This window comes from Paroedura picta, chromosome 8, assembly GCF_049243985.1.
Source record: "Paroedura picta isolate Pp20150507F chromosome 8, Ppicta_v3.0, whole genome shotgun sequence".
In the NCBI taxonomy this organism is placed as follows: domain Eukaryota; kingdom Metazoa; phylum Chordata; class Lepidosauria; order Squamata; family Gekkonidae; genus Paroedura; species Paroedura picta.
In genome coordinates this window covers 36,115,634-36,139,601 of record NC_135376.1, presented here as the reverse complement: position 1 = coordinate 36,139,601, position 23,968 = coordinate 36,115,634, and the positions used below count along the sequence as shown (strand labels likewise).

At 42.1% G+C, this 23,968-nt stretch overlaps 1 protein-coding gene across 2 annotated transcripts; it reads left to right on the top strand.

Moving 5' to 3' along the window:
- Positions 1–1,283: 1,283 nt before the first annotated feature.
- Positions 1,284–23,826, top strand: PASK (PAS domain containing serine/threonine kinase). Of its 2 annotated transcripts, none has more exons than XM_077349022.1 (18): positions 1,284–1,487; positions 1,974–2,183; positions 2,530–2,765; positions 4,145–4,315; positions 6,706–6,846; positions 7,375–7,509; positions 9,579–9,893; positions 10,314–10,461; positions 10,958–11,135; positions 12,780–13,741; positions 14,476–14,657; positions 15,177–15,344; positions 16,403–16,528; positions 16,880–17,014; positions 18,048–18,247; positions 19,264–19,397; positions 20,880–21,026; positions 21,728–23,826. In XM_077349022.1, the coding sequence occupies exons 2-18, from the start codon at positions 2,012–2,014 to the stop codon at positions 21,913–21,915; spliced, it is 3,738 nt and encodes a 1,245-aa protein (XP_077205137.1). In that variant the 5' UTR covers positions 1,284–1,487; positions 1,974–2,011; the 3' UTR covers positions 21,916–23,826. The 2 variants fall into 2 exon arrangements, with proteins under 2 accessions (XP_077205137.1, XP_077205136.1); XM_077349021.1 differs by having other exon boundaries at positions 10,314–10,467.
- Positions 23,827–23,968: the final 142 nt, after the last annotated feature.

Sequence of the window (23,968 nt, the reverse complement as noted above, 5' to 3'; positions counted from 1 at the left end):
TTATTCTCCACCCCGTAGACTGTTTTTGAGGCAAAATGCTCAAAAACATTTCTCTGATTGTTACTGATACATGGGTCTGGTGGGCGGTCTGAGTGTAAATACTCTACTGCAATGCCTTATGCCTTTTGTTCCTAGGTGTCAGACACATTTATCCACAATATGCAACTATATACCCACAGGCTAGAAATTCTGTGAAGCTTATTCATGATGGAATGAAAAAAAATCATAAAAGTTAAAATGGCACAAAACTGTGTTCAGCAGTACAATGATGCAAAAAACAAGAAAAAAAGCAAATCGTGGAAGGTGGCTGACTGCATTATTGCTGCAGGCCAGTAGCCAAAAAAATTTCTGTGTGGAGGGCAGCCTGTCACCTCACACGTGGTTTACAACGATTGCAAACCAGTTTGCCACACAAGGGCTTTATAATATCAAATTAATATTGTAAGAGTACCACAAAGCATATGCAAAGGATCTTTCCTTCTTTGTCACTGAACAGTTTTCCTGCAAAGGTGTGTGTATGTATATCTATCTATATATCTCCAGGTTGGTGGCTGGACATATCCTGGGATTACAACAGATATCCAGGCTATAGAAATCAGTTCACCTGGAGAAAATAGCCCCTTTGGAAGGTATTCAATCCCATTGAAGTTCCTCCCTTCCCCAAGGCTCCCCTTCCCTTCTTCTAGGCCCCACCCCCCAAATCCCCAGGTATTTCCCAACCCGGAGCTGGCAACCCTAACTATAGAAGCAACCAAGAATAAATGAATCCGAGTTGAAAACATCGAAAGGAAGACCAAAAAGGGCAAATGGAAAAGAAAAAAAATTGACACGTGGCCTGAGCTGCAAGGGAGGGCGGTATAAAAATGCAACAAATAAAACGAATAAATCACCGTAGCGTCAGAGAAGTTGCAGAAAGGTTAGAAAAGCATGTCAGGAAAATGAATTTGAGGCAGCAACACGGGGAAAATAGGCTAGGTTTACATTGTGGCGTACCGACAGTTATCTAACCTCCTAATTTAAAGGCATCTAAACCCCGAGTACTAAAAATGGACGGGGCAAAAAGAGAGAAAGCCTTATTTCCACACGTTTGGGGGGGGGGTCACTGTTCCTATTACAGATACGCGCCCTGGAGGGAGGCGTCCAGAGCATGCAGAGAAAGGGGGGAGGGTTCCGCTCCCTGCTTGCAGGGGATTGGTGCGACCTTAGCAACCGTTTGCGCGCCTTTTTATTGTACGTTTTCGAGCGTTAGGCGGGATTCTCTTCTCGGAAGCCATTGGCTCGTCTGGTTGTCGGTTACAAGTTGCCTGGGTCTCGTTGGTTACGGCTGCTGTTAGTTCTCCGCCTACTCCCTGCAGATTGGCGGCGGGGCAGTTTAGGTTTGAAGTCTGGCAGGGGTAGAGAGACTTAGGTTAGCGAGAAAAGCGATGGGGGCGGGGGACGAGACAGATTTCAGCACCTGTTCTCTCGAGGATTTATGATGTAGCAAGGTCAGTGCCTCTGAACATGCGTAGAATGCCCCCCCCCCACTTTTACTAAAGTTCCTAAAACCCACTCACTTTTTTGGAAGGGCTGGAATGCGTTTCTGTTAGGCAGGGCGGCTTGGCATGTGTAGCTACTGGATGCACTTCTGTCCCGGTCTTCCATCATTAGCATCACTGCTCAATGCAAAAGTGCTCATGTTTGCCTGCTGGCATTGTCAATCCTCCAGTGATCTGGTTTCCATGGAATCTAGCATGGTCTTAGTGCTCCTGGCTTCCTCTTCAGCTATTGAGCTTCAGGACCACAGGGACCCCTTTCATGCTTTCCCCAGTCTTTCATGTGCCTCCCATTGCCAGCAGAGATGGCTCATGACACCACCTCTGCTTCCTCCATTCTGAACTTCTCATCCTTGACTCTTCATTGCTGCTGTCTTTTAGTCTCATGTCAAAAGGGCCATTTGTAGATTTGACTTGCTGCTTTTCCCCCCACAACAGATGCTGTGTTTCAGTAGGGAAAGTACTCCAATAAAGCCATGAGTACGGCAGTCCGGGAATGCAGATCCACCAAGGGAATATTATTGGACTCTTCGGTAGGCATCAGCCTTCCTGGGATCTGTGAAGAGCTGAGCAGATCTTTTCCTTGGGCAAACAAGAAAAGAAGAAGCGATCTTTCCAGACTCTGCAGGAATAAAGCATCTTTATCTGGTGAATACTTGACAGGTTGAATTGAGGTGTATAAATGTTTCAAAGTTTTCCGCTTCTTGTGTAACAGACATTAGTGTTTTAAAAACACTTTGGCAGCAAAAGTAGTTATGGGAGAGTTATTTGAAAATGGGAGGAGGACTAATCATGAGTATCTTTGAACTGGGAACATATTTATTGGCTTGCTTTTCATTCCTTGTTATACACGCCGACTGAGTTTTTGACATTTTGCCATTCCTGCTCTATAAAGTACATTTTTGGTGTTTTTATTGTTGATTGTCTCAAAGCTCTTTCCTATAATATGGAGAATTTTCAGTCTTTATTGAACTTTATCTTTGTTTCTGTTTAGAAAACGGATGGAATTCCTATTGCTTTACTTCATTAGCTGCCAGGAACATCTGTACTAGCAAGCTTCATGATTCTTGGGCTCACTTGGAAAATACTTCTCTTTCCTGTTCAGTATGCAGCAACTCTTCTTGTTCCCTCTTAAATGCCCTGGTTCTAGGAGAATCTACTCAATCCCTGCCAGCTTCTGTACGTAACCCGAACAAAGCCATCTTCACTGTGGACATCAGAACAACAGAGGTATTAGCTACCCTTTCACAAGCTTTTACTGAAACATTCAGTGGATGCCAAGTGTGTGTATATTGAAGGGTTGTAGGTGCCAAAATTAGTCATCTTTCAGTATTGGGACTCAGGCTTCTGAAAGCAATTGTCCTTACAGAGTGATTGATGTGTTTACTTGGAAGTAAGTTTCACTGAATTCAGTCAAACTTACAATTGGGTCTTTAAGGTGCTACTCTTTTTAATTTGAAGTTAAATCCACTGGAAAAGGGGACTTCTCTGGCTTTCTGAGACATGTCAGGGTTCTAGAGTTTGTAAAGGAACAGCTAAATTGGACAGGATGTTGATTAAGCTAGTGCAATTGTTCTCCAGCTTAAACTAGAGGTTCTGGTCATGTACCAGGATAAAAAGTAGCCCAGCTACAGCTGTGCAGTTGTAGCAAGACTTTGGGTATTCATAAGACTGGCATAAGGATATGGCTAAGAAAGGACATAGCAAATGCAGTTCATACAGACTTCTGCAATTGTGATTCTCTCTTGCACTCAAATTCAGGTGTTTAAAAATAAAAGTGATAATGCAAAACATAACACTTGTAGTAGGGTATAGCCTCATATGATAAATAGTATGCATTCCATAAACAATGTTCCAAAAATGCAGAAGACACCAGTCATTCACACAACACAACTTAGAAGTTCCCACACAGTGTTACCTTCACAGCTGACTGCACACTGCCTTAACATGCAGCTCAAAATATTACATAGAATAATTTCCCCCTGACCAAGCATCCTTGCAACAGCCTACTGTAGATGCCCTTACTGCCACCCACCAGATATATGCACTATTAAGAATTACGTCCATGTGCCAATTTATGGAAAATGATTTTCTCCAAATCATGAGTTTAGCTCACTGGAGTTCAACCTACATCCACTTTAATTTTGGGAAAGAGCCTACCTTCTAAATCTGTTTTGAAAGTCTGACTTGGAATTGCTGCCATATCACTTGGTTGTGTGTGATTTCCCTTCACTGGAAGCAGCTGCAGTTGCCTGTTGCAACTGAAGACCAAAAGGGGGTTGGCTGCAGCTCCGTAATAACTATGTTTGGTATGCTACTCTTCTTTAGAACCAATTAAGTAATTGCTATTAATTTTAACCAGGGATTACTGTTTAGATTCTAGGACCATAATATTATACTGCAGTTTGTTCTTGACATTAATCAGTGTTTTAGTTTGAAACTCATCCTTGAAGGTATATTTGCAAACAAAACTAAAATTCTATGTTAATGCAATGTTGGATTTTAGTTCTATACAAAATTGCTAGAGGAAAGTTAAAAAGAGAACATGCATTTTTGTTGTCTTCTAGAAGAGAAAATTGACTTCTGCCTTCTTGTTCTTTCTTTTTTAGATTCTAATTGCAAATGACAAAGCCTACAAACTTCTTGGTTACACTAGCCAGGAACTAATTGGCCAGAAATTATGTCGGATGATTTCAAAGTCCAACTGGGATATAGTGGAGGCATTGAATGAAGAGCATGTTGATGAACAAGGACACGTTGCAGCAGTTCCTGGAACTGTGGTTTGTGAAATACGGGGATAACTGCTCATTAGATATATGAATGCTACTGTTTCTTTATAAGTATCGGGCATTTTGTATTGCTCTTAATATTGACAATATAGCCACAAAATCAGTGAATAAACTGTTATATTAAGTTAAAAGTGTTCGTGCTTAAATGAAAAACTACTTTAATATGTCCTCCATTTTTAGGAGTCTAGCATGATTGTTTCCTTTAAACACTTAGGCAATTCATGAACTAAACACTTAGAAGAAGAGTTGTTTTTATACACAATTTTTCACTACCCGAAGGAGTCTCAAAGCTGCTTACAATTGCCTTCCCTTCCTCTCCCCACAACAGACACCCTGGGAGGTGGGTGAGGTTGAGAGAGCTCTGAGAGGACTGCTTGGACAGAACAATACTATCAGGGCTGTGACCTAGCTGGCTGCATGTGGAGTAGCCGGGAATCAAACCCCACTCCCTATATTAGAAGCTGCTGCTCTTAACCACTGTGCCACGCTGCCACATGTACTAGTATGATTGTTTCCTTAAACACTTAGGTAACACATGTACTATTTAATGGTTTTAGCTAAAGATGCAGCAATTAATTGTATACATGCATAGAATGTTGAACTTTTAGTTACACTGGAAAACCAGTTTCAGCCTGTGGTTAATGGGTTGGGTTCATGTTCATTTTAAGTTCTGTACATGGTTTATCCCACTCTGTCCATCATCTGTTTTTCTGTTCCTGCACTCCATGATGTGCTGGAATCTGACCTTTCTCATCATCATGTGTCACAGCCACATCCATTCATTCCTGTACATAGGGACTTCCTGAATAATTTACATCTATAAAATGATTTTCCATTCCATTTGCATCTGATAGAGTGAGGTTTGACTTAGAAAAGTTCATGCAGGAATAAACTTCATTACTTGTTACACTGGACTTCTGTTAACTGTATGTCAGTCTTGGGGTCTGTCTGAGGTATTGTTCTTAAGTAATGGAGCAGGCCTTCCTAAGAAAGCATAAACAGTGGTTAAGTTAATGGAGGTTTTCCTTATATTTTACAAGACAGGCTGCATATATTGATTAGGCCTAACGTGAAATTGCCAGCTCCTTTTATCTTTTCAAAAGTGTGGTGTGAGCATGTTGCTTTTAATTGCTGGCAAATAATTTTCTTTGGTTATCTATAGCAAGGTTTATGCTTCTGACTTATGGATTCCTTTCCAAGATTTAAGATAGCCAGCTGATTAGAAAAAAGGGGGTTGAATACCAAGTACACATGATTATTATAGCCAGAATTCTCTATGCTTATGTGCTGGAAAAAATGAAGCATCTTCAGATATCTGGTTATAGACTAAAAAAAATTAAGGAAACATATTTGCCAGTTAAATTACTTTCAGAGAGATAAGTGCAAAAATGAGTTAGACTCAGTATGATTGCCTTGTATTCGGAAAACAGAATCAGGTAATTAGTTTTGTAGGTTTTTATTTTTTACGTAAAAGAGGTTGAAATAATTTTTAAAATGTCCCAGTCAAAAGAAGAAGAAGAAGAAGAAAGGGGGTTGGCCTACTATACATATGACAGGAGCTTTTTACAAAATAGGAATAAACTCCTAAATGCTTCAGATTAATCTTATTCAAGGCACAGCTACAGGGGCCAGTTGAAAAGTCCACAGCCTTAGCGGGGATCTTACGATGAACCTTTTTGCTTTGACATACTTACTATGGGTCTAGGAGGTGAACTTTGTCATAAAAGGCAGATTTTGTGGCATTTAAAAGATTAGTGCATTTATTGTGGCAAAGATCCTGAGTCAGATCAAATATAATCTTTGCCACAGACTCACTAAATGGCTTTGGGCCACTCACTATTTTATTTCCCTCTGCTCCTTGTCTATATTTTAGGATGGTCTGTCCGGAGGAAGGGGCCAATCGGCACCCTTCCTCATACCGGACAGAGCCCGCCCTAACTCCTCCCACTAAGCCCTTACGGCTTTATTTAGTCTGCGTTGCCCGCGGGCGCCGCAGGCTGTGTTAAGATGTTTGGTCTCTGGTCTTTCTAGGAATTTTGTACATGATATGTCTGACAGTCACCTATGGCTCTTTGAGTTCTGAGTATACATGTGGAATTTCATGTCACTCAAGGGACTGAGATTAGTCCTGGAACAGTGCTGCACAACTTTAATTGACAGTACACATTGTGATGACAATGCAGACTTACCAAGGGATTACCAGTGAATATGCCTGAATGTGCACATTACTTGTATTTTATGTCTCTGTTTTTCATACTGTAAAGTTTCACAAATGAAAAAACAAAGATTTATATAGAAATTGGCACTGAAAGTCAGGTCACTGCACTGATCCCATTCTCAGCTCTGCCACTCAGAAGCTTAATGGTGTATTTTATCTTCAGGTTGATGTTATTTCCTGTAGCAATGAAAAGATCCCAGTTTCTATATGGATGAGAAGAATAAAAGCTCATGGCAATCGGTACTGCGTGGTTGTTCTGGAGCCTGTCGAAAGGCTTGCTGCCTCTGTTTGCTTCACCAGCAATGTGAGTATTCATTTATTTGCTGAACCAAGATTTCTTGAAACTTGTTTGGTCCTTTGCCTGTATCAAGGAATATGCTAGCTAATTTCATCAGTGGGAAAACATATACATCAGGCAAAGGCTTAATGGATTTTGTATGAGTTATTTCACTTCCATAATATTTTGCTTTAAGCACTCTGAAGAGCTGGGATTGTTTAAAATAATTTTACACCATGGGGGTTTTGCTACATGATTACGGTCATTTTTAGTTAGTTATGGAATTTTGTTGAAGTGGATGCAAAGCTTTGAGGTATTCACTCGTGCTCATGAAAGAAAACAATATATGAGGACTGGCTGAATTTCAAATTGGGAATGAGAGATCCAGTGTGGAAATTGTTGTCCTGTCTCGGGCCTTGTCTGCTGAATTATGTTATCACAATTGCTATTCCTCCTTTGTGTGTGTTTTGGTCATTTTATATTGTTAAATGGATACAATGGAATGCAGTAATCTGCAGTTATAATAGACTAATTTTGTGACTCTCTTACTTTAAGGGAGAGGTAACTGCATGTGACTCCCTTTTTGCTCATCTCCATGGCTACTCATCATCTGAAGAGGTGATTGGTCATTACATCACTGACCTGATTCCTTCTATACAAATTCCTCCTCCTGGGAAGAAAATCCCTAAGGTACCATGCTATGAATTACTGATCCATATGTTCAGTAGTGCTAACCTAGTATAGGCTGATTCTTGTGTGTGAGTCTAGCTTTGTGATAGTAATTTGAAACCTGCAATCTAACTGAATTGCAAAAGGGCATCTAACTGATTGCCTTGGCATTGTCAGTTAATACTTTATTTATGGAGAGTTTCCTAAACTCTAATGTCAGTGCATTGGCCCATGCAGCCCTCTTACAACATGAGCCCCTGAGACTGGTAACAAGAAGGGAACAGGCAGAGGCTACTTACAACTCACACAGTTGTGAAACAGGCCAAGCATTTTTGAGCACCATTAAGAACAGAGTGCTGACTGCAAATCAAGTGAATGAGGTGGCCATCTAAAGGCTCCTCTGCCTTTGAAACCTGTATTGACAGCAGAATCACAGGTAGAGGTGTTTCTATGGCTGCATGACCATGATAGGTACAATTCTGCTGGTCAAACCGCTCTTGGCTAAATATGTCGCAAGAGTATAGGAGCCAAGTTAGAAAAAGAGTTGGCAACCACACAGCAGAGCTGTTAGATATTCATTGGCCACTGCAGCTGTTCACCATTTTGTAAACTCAGCAGATGGGTGCTACTGACTGTGACTTGGATTCACCCTGGTCTCTCTCCATGTTGGAGAACTACCTAGAAAGATCCAGAAAAGAGAAAAGGAAAATGAGTGGTATATCTCAGTAGCAGTAAATGGTAAGTGAGTTCAGGGGATGAGTTGTGAATCTGAAAAGGAAAGGGAAGGTGAATGTAAGCCGCTTTGAGACTCCTTTGGGTAGAGAAATGCAGCATATAAGAACCAACTCTTCTTAAACAGCGTAATCATTTATATGTTGTTCTGGCTTGTATACCTCACCCTTGGGGGGGGGGGGATTCCTATACACTGAGATTCTCCTGACTGGAAGATAATGTAGTCATCGAGACAGTACTTACAACCACCCCTTGTACAGAATTATATTGGAACTCTGCTTATTGTTTCTGTTGACACCTGCCTCTCCATGGGAGTTTTATCTTGCAAGGTAAAACATGTCATGAGTATTTAGTGAGTGCTGGCAGTGGGTAGAGAGGCTGTGGTCCACTTGCGCATGGGTTATGGTGGTGGAAAATGCTGTCAAGACGCATCTGATTTATAGCGACTCCATAGGATTTTCAAGACAAGAAACATTCAGTGGCTGTTTGCCTTCGCCTGTCTCTGTGTAGCTACCCTGGTTTTCCATGCTGGGATCCCATTCAAGTATGGAGTAGAACCAAACCTTCTAGCCTTCCAAGATCTGGCAAATTCATGCCATCTTGAGCTATCCAGGTCAGGGCATGTGGAGTTAAACTGGATTAGGGATTATAGAGAGAAAGAAAGAGTTAGTAGACATTCCTGGGCAGTCATTTGCAGTAGGCAGAGTTTGAATCAAGGGATGCCCTTCCCCTGCTTGCCTGTTTGGGGCACATTGTTTCTGCATCCCCAGTTAGAGTGAGGGAACCAGTCCGTGTCCTAAGTTTTGTGCAGATCAGTGTTAGTGACATAGCTGTAACAGTGTTTGTTCCTCTTGGCTATTTGTGCAAACAGTTTTCTTTTTTTTCCGGTGCGAAGTGCCTTTTCTTTAGTGTGTCCATCCCCAAAGTTCCTCCCATGTACTTTATCTCATAAATCTAGAGCGACACAGCGCCATGCTGTACAATCTGTCATTTGAAATATGAGTTTCCTGACTGGATGTAACATATATACTCATGTATAAGCCTAGTTTTTCAGCACCTTTTTCACACTGAAAAAGCCTTCCTTGGCTTATATGTGGGTATATACAGTAATTGAAATAAAAGTAGTATGTGGACTGAAAGGGATAGTATGCTGGTGTAGTACCAGGTGTGTTGGGTTTATATGTGTGTAGCCTTTGTTGGACACTACACAGGTTTACTGCTTTGATATGGGACTTGGCAATCATCCTAAACAATTTATAATCTGAATTAGGATTGTCCTGTTAACATGACTATGTATATATCATTTATGTGAGCAAAGAGTTGTAATGTGTCATGTGACTGAGAGCTGCTTCTTTCAGAATTTCAAGATTCAGAGGTCTGTGGGCAGAGCAAGGGAGGGTACAACATTTCCCTTAAGCCTGAAACTGAAGGTGAACTTTCCTTCTGAAAAAGCTACTTTGGTACTAGATGACCCTGTGCCAGCATGTGAATCTGAAAATGCAGAAGACCACACGACCGCCTTCTCCTTGGAGTGTACTTTTGCGGCTTCTGTCTGGGTGTTTACAACTATCAGTGGACTGATAACAGTTCAGGCAGATGGTACCATTTATGGAATCAACAATGCATTTTCTTTAATGTTGTTTGGCTATGAAAAAAGAGAATTGCTGGGAAAGGTAAAGTTTATTTCTTTTTTCTTAGCAAACATCTCCATGAAAATATGAAGTGTTGTTTTGTTGGGCTTAATGGATCAGAAGTATGTTTTAGAAAGCGTGTGCATTCCTTGGCTTAGTGCTAGTGCGGGAGGGCAGTTGTTCAAGAGGATGGGCATGTTGGCTAGGGGTTTAGTTTAAATTTAATCAGGTTGCCAGAAATATTTAGCTTCTGTCAGAGGATAGGAGAAGCTCACTTTTGAGCTTTTATTAACAACTGCATTTTACAACAGTGTTTTATAGGACAAAGACCAATATGCATGCCCTTTAGAACAAAGCAATTCAGGAGCTGTTTCTGTTCAATCAGAGGTCATATTGGTATTGATCATCACATTGCAAAAAAAAGGGTTTTTTTTTTTTGTAATATTGCTTTTTGTATTCTAGAACATCACATTCCTGATCCCTAGTTTTTACAAGTACATGGACAGAGTTGACAATTCTTCTTTAGCATTGCCGTCTCTTGAAGAAAATGTGAGCTCCTCTTGTAATTTCAAAGAAACGCAGGCGAATGGCAGTAGCACAGTGGAAACTGGTAAAGGTACAATTACTGTGGAATGGGTTTGTATGTAATAAAGCTGACATGGCAATTGTATGTCCTCTTCCTTGATGGAAGCTTTGTTTCTATTGTTTTCACTTCTCTTTGGCATACCCACTGCAAAAAACAAACAATAGGATACAATCTTAAAACTGGTGGGAAGTTGGGGCGCCAGAGGGAAAGCAAGCGGAGCAGGGGCTCAGGCGGCAACGTCCCTCAGCAAAAGACTATCTCCCCCCCCCCCCCTCCGGCCTTAGAAAAATTGTCAAGCATTGACCGGTCTCTGGTGATAAAAAGGTTGGGGACCACTGCTATAACCTGTTCAGTCATCTTACCCAGGAATGCTAAATGCAAAACCGGGTGCTAACTGGCTGGGTTGGAAGGATCCAGCCCTTGTTTTTTTCAAAAGTGGACATGAGGTTTCCTTTAGATTTATTTTGTGCTTGGCTTACTGAAATAATTATTGCGCACCACTGCTGTTTATTTGATTCAGACTCTGGCCTGTTGGTTGCTGGAGATGTTCCTTTGTTACTTGGGGGAGGACAGCTGCAAGAATTATCAAGAAGTGATGGAGAGGAGTTCTGTGCTATGAAGCAAAGACAGCAGCAGAATGTGGGTAGCCTGTCTTCAGTTTTGTTGTCTCCCCCAGAGGCCTCCTCACCATTGGATGGGTAGGTTTTACATGGTTGTCAAAGTCAGAAATTCTTTTAGGCCTATAGCTGTCATTGATCACTGTTGGATGAGGATTGTTATCATGTCAGTCACTTAGTCCACCCCTAAGAACACTTTCTTGGGAGTAAGTCCCACTGAGTTGACCTTAGGATTTGCTCTTTTACAGTGCAAATATAAGCCTAGTTAACACCATTCGAAGTCCTATGACTTTTAGAAGTCTGTAATTGTGCTCTTCATTGTTATTCAGGCATGCCTGTCTGCATCAAAATAAAAATACTTTTTTGGCATCAGTAAAGATTCTTTTAAATACTGAGTCCTTAAGTTTTAAAGGCTAACCAATACCCACATGTTCAAGTGCATGCCCAGATACCTTGTTCAGATGAGGGCTGTTATGAGTAGATAAATGTGTGTGTGTGTGGGAGTGTTTAACCCATTATCATTGTGCCATTTCCATCAGTTTCAAGTGTCTGCACAGTCAGTGGTCCCCATAGGGTATAATGGAGAATAGATCTGGGGGTATCCTGGGCTCAGGGAGGGCTGTTTTTGCAGCATAGCTTCTGGTGTCTCTTCTCGAAAAGCTTTTCTGGTTTGAAAAATATTGAACCAAGGGGTCCATTCTGTGGGCTCCCAAAGAAGGTGCCCCTATCCTTATCCATTGTTCTTAATATATGTGGATTGTGTCCGGGGTGTCTGAGTTGGAATAGGGTCAGTCAGGGTGCGGCCAGCAACGTTGGCCACACCCTGATTGGCCCTGCCCCTACAGCTCCCGCCCTCCGTTCCTGAACCCTAGGCACTTTGCTCTCAGATGCGCCTTGCTGCTGGAGCCAGCAGCAGGTCAGGGGAGAGGGCCCTGGGCGAAGGGTGGTGGAAGAAGGGGAAAGCCTCTGGCCTGCTAACGACTTCCGTCCCGGCCTGTGGTCACAACCTCCGTCCCGTCCTGCCCTACTAACGAGCTGGCCAGCCCCCGCCACTTGATCCGTATGCAAGCTGCTCCAGAATCCGAGCGGCCCAAAGCCACCTTACCCGGCATGGGTGAGGGGCCAGGGGGAACGGGCTTTGAAGCTAGTCCTTCATAATTTCCAAGAGAGGGAGGAGGCAATTAAAACTTCAAAGAAAACACTGTTCCTTTAAAATGTAAATGCTTTTTTGAAACCATGGGGCTACCTGAACTCCAAAGGCATTTAAAGGGCTCTTGGTCCCTTTAAATGCCTTCTCCAAACTGAAGGCATTTAACGGGACCAAGAGCCCTTTAGATGCACTTTAACTGTGGCTATGCAGTGGTCCCCAAAACCCCAAATATATTTGAGATTTTTCAGTCTCAACAATTTTAGATAGATGAAAAAATATCAGAATCTCTATCCAGTTGCAACAATACCTGAAAAATATTGATTTTGGGGGAAAGGGATATTTTTAGTTTGGATTAGCTGAATAGACACTCCTAAGTAAGTTAGTAAGGCATGAAGGCTTGACAAAATGTTTTGACAGGCCTTCTGAAAGACTCATTGGTTGGGATGTCACATGCTTCCTTCAAGAGAGCTGGGAAATGAAGAAAACTCTCATCTCATGATGTTAAATAATGCAGTAGGCATTGGTAACAGAACAGGGGGGGAAGTAATATATCTATTAAATGTTTTATTTCACAGAACAGACCACGTGCCTGTCAGTGATATGCCAGCCTGCGATGAAATATTGCCTTCCGAGAGTCTGCATTTTGAAGGATTCACCAAAACGGAAAATGCAGGCCCTATTGTCACACAGCAGTCTGAAATATATTCTCCAAAACAGTTTGATTCAGAGCCATCCGTATTAGGTCAGGACAGAACTAAAGAACTAGGTAGCAAGCTTGTCAGCAGTATTCCTCTTCTAGTTCAGGAAGAAAATGATGATCCTTTGGAAACAGTTTCAAGTCTCAAACAAAACCAGGGAGAAACAGATGATTTGCCACATACAAGTCCTATAGGCAGCTCAACCACTATTGCGATAGATAATGCAGCCTTCCTGCCTAATGAAAAGAGCAATAGCCATCCGGTTTCTGCAGCAGCACAAGGCCCTGATAGTTCCTCTTCATTGACAAGTGCAGTTGGCAACAAAGTGAGTGATGATGTAGCTGCTGTTTGCTGTAGCCTGACAGAACTGGCACTGAAGAGTCATGCACAGGCAAATTCAGACTCCTCTGCTTCTAGAGAATCAAAAAAGACATGTTTGATCAAAGAGGAAGGCCTCAGCCTGCCCTTGGACCTGGCAGAAGAACCTTTTGCTGAAGATCAGATGCAGTTCCTTATGAGTGGTGGTTCTCCAACAAATTGTCGAAAGAGCTTGATCTCTTCCAAACATTCAGTGCAGTGTAACAAGGATATACATAGATGCTGTACTTCAGAGGTTGAAAATGCTACTGCAAGCATGGGAGATCATGTGGAAAGACTTTCACTGAATGATGCTCATTCCCAAGAAGAATTCAGGCCAATAAAGCATCAGAGCATGGAACAGGTAACCTCAACACCTGTAAAACTAGAAGCTGAGCAGTCCCCAACAAGTACTTTGAACTGTGGTATTTTGGAAGGCAGCTATTCGAGTAACTGCTACCATAGAGATGGTTCCCGACTTGGTAAGTTCAAAGCAATGGTCAGTGCTCTTTCTGTAATGCTTTTAAATAGACATTCTTACTCCATGTGCTTGGGGAAAAAAACAGGAAACATGCAGAAAAATTAGATTCAATTCTGATAAGAATCTTCTACCCAGAGCTGTAATGCAAAAATAGAGTAAAGGTAAAGGTATCCCCTGTGCAAGCACCGGGTCATGTCTGACCCTTGGGGTGACGCCCTCTAGTGTTTTCATGGCAGACTCAATGCGGGGTGGTTTGCCAGTGCCTTCCCCAGTCATTACCATTTACCCCCCAGCAAGCTGGGTACTCAATTTACCGACCTCGGAAGGATGGAAGGCTGAGTCAACCTTGAGAAGGCTGCTGGGATCGAACTCCCAGCCTCATGGGCAGAGCTTTCAGACTGCATGCCTGCTGCCTTACCACTCTGTGCCACAAGAGGCTTTTGTGTAGAGTAGCAAAGTGAAATCTAGGATTGGGGAAGGAATTTCTTCCATTTTTTGTGCAGTGGCGCTACAGCAGTAAAAGGCTGGTCTTCCAATAATCTATTTCATTCATTTTAATCCCTGTTTATCATGTTTAGAACTTTACCAAATAAGGCTTTTCAGCCTTGATACTAGAATCCTATCCAAGGAATTGTGTATGCAGATTTCAGATCCTGGGAATAAGAATTGTAAAATTTCCTCTGTCTGATCCTAGCATTTGTGGGCATCAGAGTGGTTTCTTGGTATATTCTGCAGCTATAATCTTTGAAGTCAAACGTGTGGAACTGCATGATCCTTCTACTCTCTTCTGTGTTTGGGTGATGAGAGACCACTTCCAGAGCCAGAAACAAACAGCAGCTAAGACACAGATGCTCCTTTCCAGTTTGGCTAGTTCTTCCCAGACCTTAGCTGATGTCTCTGCACTTAGCTTAGCAGAAGTAAGTATACTGGAGTATTTCATGGTCTGCCATCTGTTTAGGCTAAGGATTATGAGAAAATAAGAGTGCAACCAATATGGCTGGTGGTTTTTTTTTCTCCTTGGGGCAAAGTGTTGCACAGTCTGGAATGAAGTAGAACATGAAGCTTCAGCTTGGATCCTTTGTAGCTTTTCCACTAACAGAACAATTTCTTCTTGTGGAGTGTGACTTCTCCCCTCCACTGTAGCCCAAAATGCCCCCTCAATTTTCCAGCAGTCTTTCCGAGAGCCTTTTGAGCCATAGCAGGAAGGGATTGGTGGGAGGGGAGGCAATGCAGATGTCAAGGGGAGGCAATGCTCTCTCTGAAAGTGCTCTGTTGAAGCCATGTTCAGACTTTAACTGCAGTGCAGTTATAAACAGGGCAATGGCATCCACCTCTTTGTAACTTAATTCTCAGTGTGACTCAAATTCTTTAGACTATGTATATTATAATCTAACTCAGAGTTTGTAGAGTGTATCTGTCATTCCTTTCTGCTACAGTTGATCAAAGCGGCACCCTTACTTGAGAATTCACGGAGAACTGAAGAGCTAGAAAGGCTGAGGGCTTGCGAGGGAGAATACGGAGACAACTACGACACGCTAAGTCTCATTGGCAAAGGAGCTTTCGGTTTTGTCTGGACAGCCAGATGCAAAAAGGATCACAAGGAGGTTAAAGAGCCAAATGTTTTTCTCTGGTGAACAGAACCATTAACTGATAGTTCTTTTATTTGTTTAAATAAATTTTCATTGTATCTGATGAAGGGAGCATTGACTCTTGAAAATTGGCAGTGATTTGTGTATTGTGCACTGTTTCAGAGCTTAACCTCTTCAGAATGTATTAACATTTGTTAAAGTACTAGCTGACCTTTTTCACAGCATTTTCTGTTTTATTTTATAAAACATACACCATATGTAGCTCAGATTTTAATGTACCATATTTGTCGGCGTATAAGATGACTGGGCGTATAACAGTGGTCCCCAACCTTTATGAGGCTGGGGACCGGCAGGGCATTGGGCCGCGCCCGCGGGGACCGCGTCCGCGCGGGCCACGCTCACGCACCGAGCCGCGCCCGCGCACCAGGCCGCACCCGCGTACCGGGCCGCACCCACGGGCCGTGCCCGCGGATCGGGCCGCACCCGCGGGCCATGCCCGCGGATTGGGCCGAGCGGGCGCGGCACATACGGGGACAGCCCGGCCCTGATTCCCTCTCCCCGCCCTCCCGCAGTAAGAAGCTTCCCGGGCCGCAAGCTTGCGGCCTGGGAAGTTTTTTACTGCGGGGGGGGGCGGGGAGAGGGAGCCGCGGCCTGGCGCCATGGCCTTTGCGGCCCGGCACCGGGCCGCGGCCCGCAGGTTGGGGACCACTAGCGTATAAGACGACCCCCCCAACATTTCCGCTCAAAATATAGTTTGTTACATTACATTACTATGGGCCACTATGGGCAGCTACGTCTATCCCAACTGAAGTGCACCCGGCGTATAGGACGACCCCCCCCACTTGGAGGCTTGTTTTTCAGCGGAAAAAAGTAGTCTTATACGCCAGCAAATACTGTAAATATGTGTTATTAAAAGTATGTTGCTTACAGTGCAGTCTGTAGAGTTACACACTTTTAAATCCCTTAAAGTCAGTGGAGTTAGAAGAGTGTAACCAGTTAAGATGGCACTGTTCCCTCCCCCCCATCCCACCTTTGTTTCCTCCTTTGTATTTGCATCCATGTCTTATTCACAGGTTGTTGTGAAGTTCATTTGGAAGGAGAAGGTGATGGATAACGGCTGGGTAGATGATCCTGAGCTGGGGAGAGTTACTCAAGAAATTGCAATCCTGGCAAAGCTGCAGCACCCCAGTATTATTAAGGTATAGTTCATTCAGCATGCAAACCCATAGCTATTAAGATACAGCTTATTAATTTAATGGTATATAAAAGAACTATAAAGGGAAGACTCAGCCTTTTTTCTGGTATAAATATTTGTCAGCAATAAAGCCTACTTGACTTAATGTGTCCTGCACAAACTTATACCTAATATTTGCACAGGAAATATCAGTGGAAGTACCAAAGAGTTAGGGCAATCCTTAAGTCTATAGTGGTTCTACTAAATTGTAAGAATAGTTAAGAGGATGAAAGGCTATGGTTGTTTCTTCTTTTTGAAGTATGGGTATGTATATTTTTGTGAAGTTTTTTTTAATAATCAACATTTTTGTTACCAGGTGCTAGATATATTTGAGAACCAGCAGTTCTTCCAGCTAGTGATGGAGAAGCATGGGCCAGGTCTGGATCTCTTCACTTTCATTGACAACCAGCCCAACATGGATGAACCTTTGGCAAGTTTCATATTCAGGCAGGTAAGACCTTACCAAAATGAAATCTGAAAAGAAAGAAGCATGCAATGGATTAGTTGAAAAAGCTGGAAGGGAAAGTTGGCTGCAAGCACTTGTGAGGGGGCATCTCATCCCATCCCCCATTATATGTTCTTTCCTTTTCCTGAAAACCCTCGTATCCTTTTCCCTTTTCCTGCACCCTTCTCTCCTTCCTTTTTAATTTATAACATAATATAAAAGTATTCTTTTCAAATGGAGGTAAATTGCCTATCAGTTATAGACATTTTTGCCTCCTGAAATGAATGACTGTTTTTCTGCACATACCTCCTTCAATTAGGACTGGGCAGAAGGTAGACCATTGTCCACCTGAAGCGTACTGGCTAATGTATCACGAACCGTCCTAGAACCTGCTAAAGTTCTTTAAAGGATGCTGAATTTGATCTGATTGGCCTTAGTAACAAATGTGAAGAAAATTGAGGAAGGGGATTTCTTCTGCAGACTCCTCCCCTTTTTTGTTTAGGAAATTTGGAGAAGCACCACAAAATTCTCCTATGAAATATTATTTCTTTGACACTAGTAAAATGTTTCGGGTAGCTGTGTTGGTCTGAAGGTTTAGTCCAGTGGCACCTATACCACCAACAAAGTTTAATTCTGGGCATAAGCTTTCATGTGTAAACACACAGATATATTGAAACAGTTTTCCTCAATCCTTATAGGTAGAGAGTTAGAATCAAGATGCACAAGTAACTGAACAATAAGCAGAGCTGAAACTGAATTAAAGCAGTTGGTAGCAGACCTGTGAATGGCAACAAATTAGCATACAAACACAAGAGTTAACAAACTAAATCGTCATCACCATGAGATTTAGGATAGTACAAATTGTATTTTGCCCAATGACTATAGAAGTAGGAAATTCAGTGCTTCAGTGGTTTTATAAAAATCCCTTAAACAAATAAATGCTATTCCAGGGCCAAAAGCCAGAAATAACAATTTTTTCCAGGTTATACTTAAAAGTTACATATATACATTCTGATCCTTGGTCATGTCTGTTTCTCAGCTGGTGTCTGCAGTGTGCTATCTACGCTGCAGGAATATCCTTCACAGGGATATCAAGGATGAGAACATCATAATTGCTGAAGATTTCACTATTAAGCTGGTAGACTTTGGCTCAGCTGCCTACCTAGAACCAGACAAGCTGTTCTACACGTTTTGTGGAACTATTGAATACTGTTCTCCAGAAGTGCTGTCAGGCAGTCCGTATGTATTTAATGTAAAACTTTTTATACTTTGGCTGAGGGTGGGGCCTGTAGGATCCTCAAGACTTAAATGGAGCAAATTCCAGTGGGTAGTACAGTGGGTAGAACTGTCAGTGGGTAGAACTGGGCTAAACTGAATAAAATAAAATTAATCAGGGATAAATGTAAAGTTCTGCATTTAAGTAGGAAAAATCAAATACACCAATATATGATGGGGGAGACTTGTCTTGGCAGTAGTATATGTGAAAAGGGTCTAGGAGTCTTAGTAGACCATACATTGAATATGAGTCAGCAGTGTGACTCAGTGGTTAAAAAGGCAAATGGGATTTTGGGCTGTATCAAACGGAGTATCGTGTCCAGATCACGGGAAATGATGGCACCACTTTGCTCTGGTTCGGCCTCACTTGGAGTACTGTGTTCAGTTTTGGGCACTACAGTTGAAGAGGGATGTAGACAAACTGGAGTGTGTCCAGAGGAGGGCAACAAAGATGGTGAGGGGTTTTGAGACTGAGTCATATAAGGAAAGGTTGGGGGAGCTTGGTCTGTTTAGCCTGGAGAGAAGGCGACTGAGAGGGGATCTGATAACTATTTAAGTATTTAAAAGGCTGCCATATAGAGGATGGAGCAGAGTTGTTCTCTCTTGCTCCGGAGGGACAGACCAGAACCAAAGGGATGAAATTAATGCAAAAGACATTCTGTCTAAACATCCAGAATAAGTTCCTGACAGTTAGAGTGGCGGGAGGTGGTGGTTCTCCATCTTTGGACATTTTTAAACAGAGGCTGGATAGCCATCTGACAGGCTGATTCTGTGAAGGTTCAAGGGGGTGGTAGGCATAGTGGATGAGCGATAGGGTTATGAATGTCCTGCATTGTGTGGGGAGTTGCACCAGATGACCCAGGAGGAACCTTCCAACTTAAGCACAAGAGATCTGTGACTTCTTTTTGTTCTATCTTCCTAGTTTGCTTGATTTTCTTGCAAATATAGCCTTGCCTCTTGAACTACATATTCCACTGTAGGTATCTAGGACCAGAACTGGAGATGTGGTCTCTTGGAATCACCCTTTATACATTAGTCTTTGGAGAAAATCCTTTTTGTGAGCTGGAAGAAACAATGGAAGCCATCTTAAAACCTCCCTTTAGGGTGTCAGCAGGTAGGCATTTCACTGAATGTATTCAAGGAATCAGAAAACGGAAAGGAGAAGTAGGCCTGCAGCTAGGTTTTCCGGGAATCCTTGGAAGGTGAGCCCATTGGGAGCATGCAGCCCATCTGGAGTGACCAAATAAACATATGTCCAGCTTTTCTTGTATCTCAAGTGGCCTGCAGTCACTTGGTGGTGAAGGGCTGCCATTAACTGTTGACAAGAGCCGCTCTTGAGCATCTAGAAGTGGATCATGTCCTGTGGGTTCTCTTTCCCTGTCATCTAAGACCCCCAGATGAGCTTGGATATATGAGGTAGAAAGGCAAAGTGTGACTGTCTTTGGCCTTCTACTTCAGTGGGGGAAATCATCCAAGGATGGTTAGGTCACGCCTCTGCTTGCTCAGGGCTATTCATATGAATTGGATGGCCCTATCTGGGTGTCCAAGGACTGGCCCTTCCAGGTAGAAGGCTCGTGGCTTGCTCCACTCGTTTCCAAAACAACAACAGAAAATCAACATTCACTCTAATAAGGCCTTCTCTTGTAGACATATTGAAAGGGAATCAAAAGATTCCTATTTACCGATCCCTATCCTCATTTACTTTGCTCTGAAATAGCTGCTGTGAAGCACATTCTGGCATCTCCAGTTAGGATATAAAACATTTTAATAAATATTCTAATTATTTCATGCTTGGGCTTTTCTGCCCTATACGATTTGTTTAAAACTATACAGTAGCTGTTCATCATGACTACGTGGCATCTGTTCAGTGAGGCTTGTGATGAACCTATTTTTAAAAAATAAGAAGTAAATGGTTTTAAAAAAGGATACACACACTGGGAAGAAACTGTGCACACCCCTGGATTGTTTTTGTCTTTAGAACACATGAAAAGAAGAGAGCCCATTATAGCTGAGTATTCTGAGTGTGTGTCTTGGTTCAGCAAAGCAGATAAATCATTTATGCAAGATTTCGCAAAAGTGATGGTTGATTTAGCAATGGTTAAACGTAAAATCTGGTTTATTCCCTGGAATGTATATGTCAGATCCTGATGTAATCTATTTTGTTTCATGTAACATTTGGGTAACACCATGTTCACCAGAACTTGGGATAATCTTATGCACTGTGTGGTTAAATAGTGAATGTTTTAGCTTTGAAACAAAGATTTTGCTTCTGAAATAAGCCATCCAGACAGTCTCCTGAACACTTCAGATGCATGAGTCCATTTTGTACTGTTTGCAATGTGTAATTCAGCACGATACTTAAACCTTGGCACTTTCCCTCAATCATTTTCATAATTGAGCAGAGACTGCCCTAAGAAGGGAAAAGTCAGAGTGGAAGGGAAAGCTGTTGAATGTTGTTTAAAACTGCAGTAAAATGCCAGCTGAATTTAGATTGTTACCTTACTGAATTTACATCAGGTGTCCTTAACTAAGATATTGAAAGGCTAGCTGAAGATTTATGTACAAGTTATTGATCTTGCTTCTCCTTGCTTCTTAGACCTGATGAAGCTCCTCTCTGGACTCTTGCATCCTTTCCCAGAGTACCGCACCACTCTGGAAATAGTAGTTAAGGATACTTGGGTAACCCAACCAGTGAACCTGGCTAATTATATCTGGGAAGAAGTCTATGGTTCTGTCAAGCCAGGTAGGATAAAGGGCTCTCAAAGTGACTACTTGGATTTCATGTGAGCATTGCTTATTTAGAAACATCATAGGGGATGCCAAACAGTTGGTACTTTGGCTCAGACAACATGAGTGGGTTAGTTTGTTCATTTTTGACTGCAGAGTAGTAAAAGACTGAATCTGAACTGTTGCTGTTGAACTATGTATTAAATGGTTGCTACCCTGTGCCTGTGGTTTTTGGTGTGCCTTGGAAAGGCTGAGTAGAGAGAGTTGACAAGTAATTATTTCTTTCCTCCCGAAGCACTACAACTCAAAGGCATCCAATGAAAGCTGATGGGCAGTAGATTCAGGACAGACAAAAGGAACTACTCCTTTACACAGAGTGATTAAAATATGTAATTTGCTGCAACAGCATATAGTGATACCCACAAGAACTGACAGCTTTAAAAGGGGATCAGATATATTTCATAGAGGATAGATCTATCAGTGGTTACTAGCCATGGTGACGGAGAGAAACCAATATGTTCAGAGGCAGTCAGCCTTTCAATCCCAGTGCTAGGAGGCAAGACCAGGGGAAGGTCACAGCCTCTATGCTCTGTTGTGAGCCTTTCAGAGGAACCGGCTAGCTACTATGTGGGACAGGATGCTGGAATAGATGGAACCCTGGTCTAATCCAGCAGAGCTATTCATCTTATATTACTTTCCTTGTTTTTTGCTTCTCAGAAGGCATCAGCTTCAAAATTCATCCCACTGGCTGCAGTGACGGCATCTGGAGAGTTCCAAGCCTGGAAAGTGAGCAGAGCTTAGGTGATGATGTCAGTGCCCACAGGATGATGGAACCCCAGCCAGAAAGAACTATCAGTGCTACTGAGCAAGAGCCATCGACTTCTTTTCGTTATCGGAACTTCTGAAATCTGTACTCTGGACAATTACCTTTTGCTGAAGAACATCTTAATCTTCCTTGACAGCTTAAAAATAACTAGATGATGCATGCTTATGTGCAATACCAAGGTGATAACTTCTATATTGGGCCAACTCTGAGAAACTTAACAGCTGCATATGGTGAGTGGCTGGACTTGTAGCCATTTATCCTGCCTGATGTGATTGCCTGTCCCACCTCTAAGCCTTTTGGCTGTGCACCTCTGGGCATCTCATTAGCTCAGTGCCTACATACAAAAGTGCCAGTGTGTGCCGGCTCAACTTATGTTGCTCTAAAATCTGGTTGTTGACCAAGAACGTTGAACTTACACTTGTTGGAAATGTTTTGTGCACGGCACTATGATATGAAGCACTTGTGCATGGAAAATTAGCAGGCTTGGGGATGAGATGGGCAACCATGATCTCACTACATCACAATAAGCTGCTTATTCTGTATCAATACTTGTGAAGAATGAGCAGGATAAAATCCTGTGTTGTCCAAAGTTGCACTGTGAGACTGATTCTGTACTTCAGGCCATTCCACCTCTACTGTTAGGTGTAGCAAGGATGTGTGTGTTGGTTTTATAGGGAGGCCAGACATCTACAATTGCTTCTCCTTGGAAATTGATGTTAATTCACCATGCACCTTGTCTTGACATACTTGATAGTGTGGATTAAAAGCATGCAAGTGGTCTTTCAGTGTGCTTCAGGCCTTTTCCTGAAGAGTGTTTCTGGTGGTTGTTCTGACTTCCTCATCCTAGCAGTCAAAGCTTCTTTACCATTCAAAAACCATTAAAGGATTCAGCAAGAGGCCTTAACACTCCCATGGTTGGGGCAGTTGGATGCTGCTGCTTTTGAGACCTTTGCTTATCGCCTTGGTGGTGAAATTTTGTAGTTGATACGAGTAGACTGAGAGCAAAGGTTTTGTGCAGAACGACAGAAAAAACAGCTTTTCTGCTGCATTCCTATGATTTTGTTGAAAGAAGAAACCTCAAAATAATTCTATCTAGAACATCCTTTCCATTCATCCCCTTAAAAAAAATCAACCTACACATGTAGTATTGATTCTGGAGATGATTTGTGAAATGTTGATCCCCATGATTTTTTTAAATCTAAAGCACAAAAGCATAGACAAACCTCATTTTATAGGCTTTTAAAGTCTGTTGGGAATACTAGATTTTGTGTGTGGAGGGGGTGGGCTTTCAAATAAACTACTCCAGTACAACACACAATCAATGTTGGTACTTTCACTTTTCTGGATTACTTGGTAGATGCACTCTCTGAACAGAGTTGCTTGCCTTATATTTGGCTCTAAATCAGGAAATGTGAGCTTCAGTAATAAAACCATCTCTTACATTAACTCTTTACGGAATAGGTATTCAAACTTTTACTGAAACATCAATTTAGAAGTTGTTTCTGTGGATCATCTTTCTAGTTCTGTACTACCTAGGGCCTTCTTGTTGTCATGAAGGAAACTATGAACGGTTGGTACAGAAGGAAAAAAATTCATAGCTTTTATTTCTTTGGCATACACAGGAGTAGGCACCTCCAAGTCAGTAATATATTCTGTCCCCTGAAGATGTATATTTATCTATTGATGCTCATTTGTAGGGGCCATGCCTATTTTTACTAACAGGAGCCTAGCTTCTCCATAATTCTATAATGGGTTCCAGGAAATTGTTAAGACCAGATGTAAATAAAGTAACCACAGCTCTATCTTGACTCACTGAAATGTGTTAGGATATGAAAAGGTTGTGTAAGCCTTGTGTCATGAATTTTACTGTAGGCTTTGAAAGATTAAGAACATTTAGTCTATAAAGTAAATTTTTGATTGCTGCAACTTCCATCTTAATTGTGTGTTATCACTTCTCTTGAAGTTAACAATAAATTTTGCTATCTTAATATTTTCTTTGTAATATGATTAATTTCACTGGCAGGTTTGCCAGCATGCCAAAAATAATTAGAGCTCTAGTCTCCTGTGTGGAACCCTAGCCTCTATCCTGTTTGCCACAAACCACCACAGTGCCTTTAGCTGTTCCTATTGTC

Coding starts and splice junctions, on each gene's coding strand:
- PASK (XM_077349021.1), top strand. CDS start 2,012: ATGAGTACGGCAGTCCGGGAATGCAGATCCACCAAGGGAATATTATTG. Junction 11,136..12,779: donor GCCTCCTCACCATTGGATGG/GTAGGTTTTACA, acceptor TTTATTTCACAG/AACAGACCACGTGCCTGTCA. Junction 16,529..16,879: donor AGCACCCCAGTATTATTAAG/GTATAGTTCATT, acceptor TTTTGTTACCAG/GTGCTAGATATATTTGAGAA.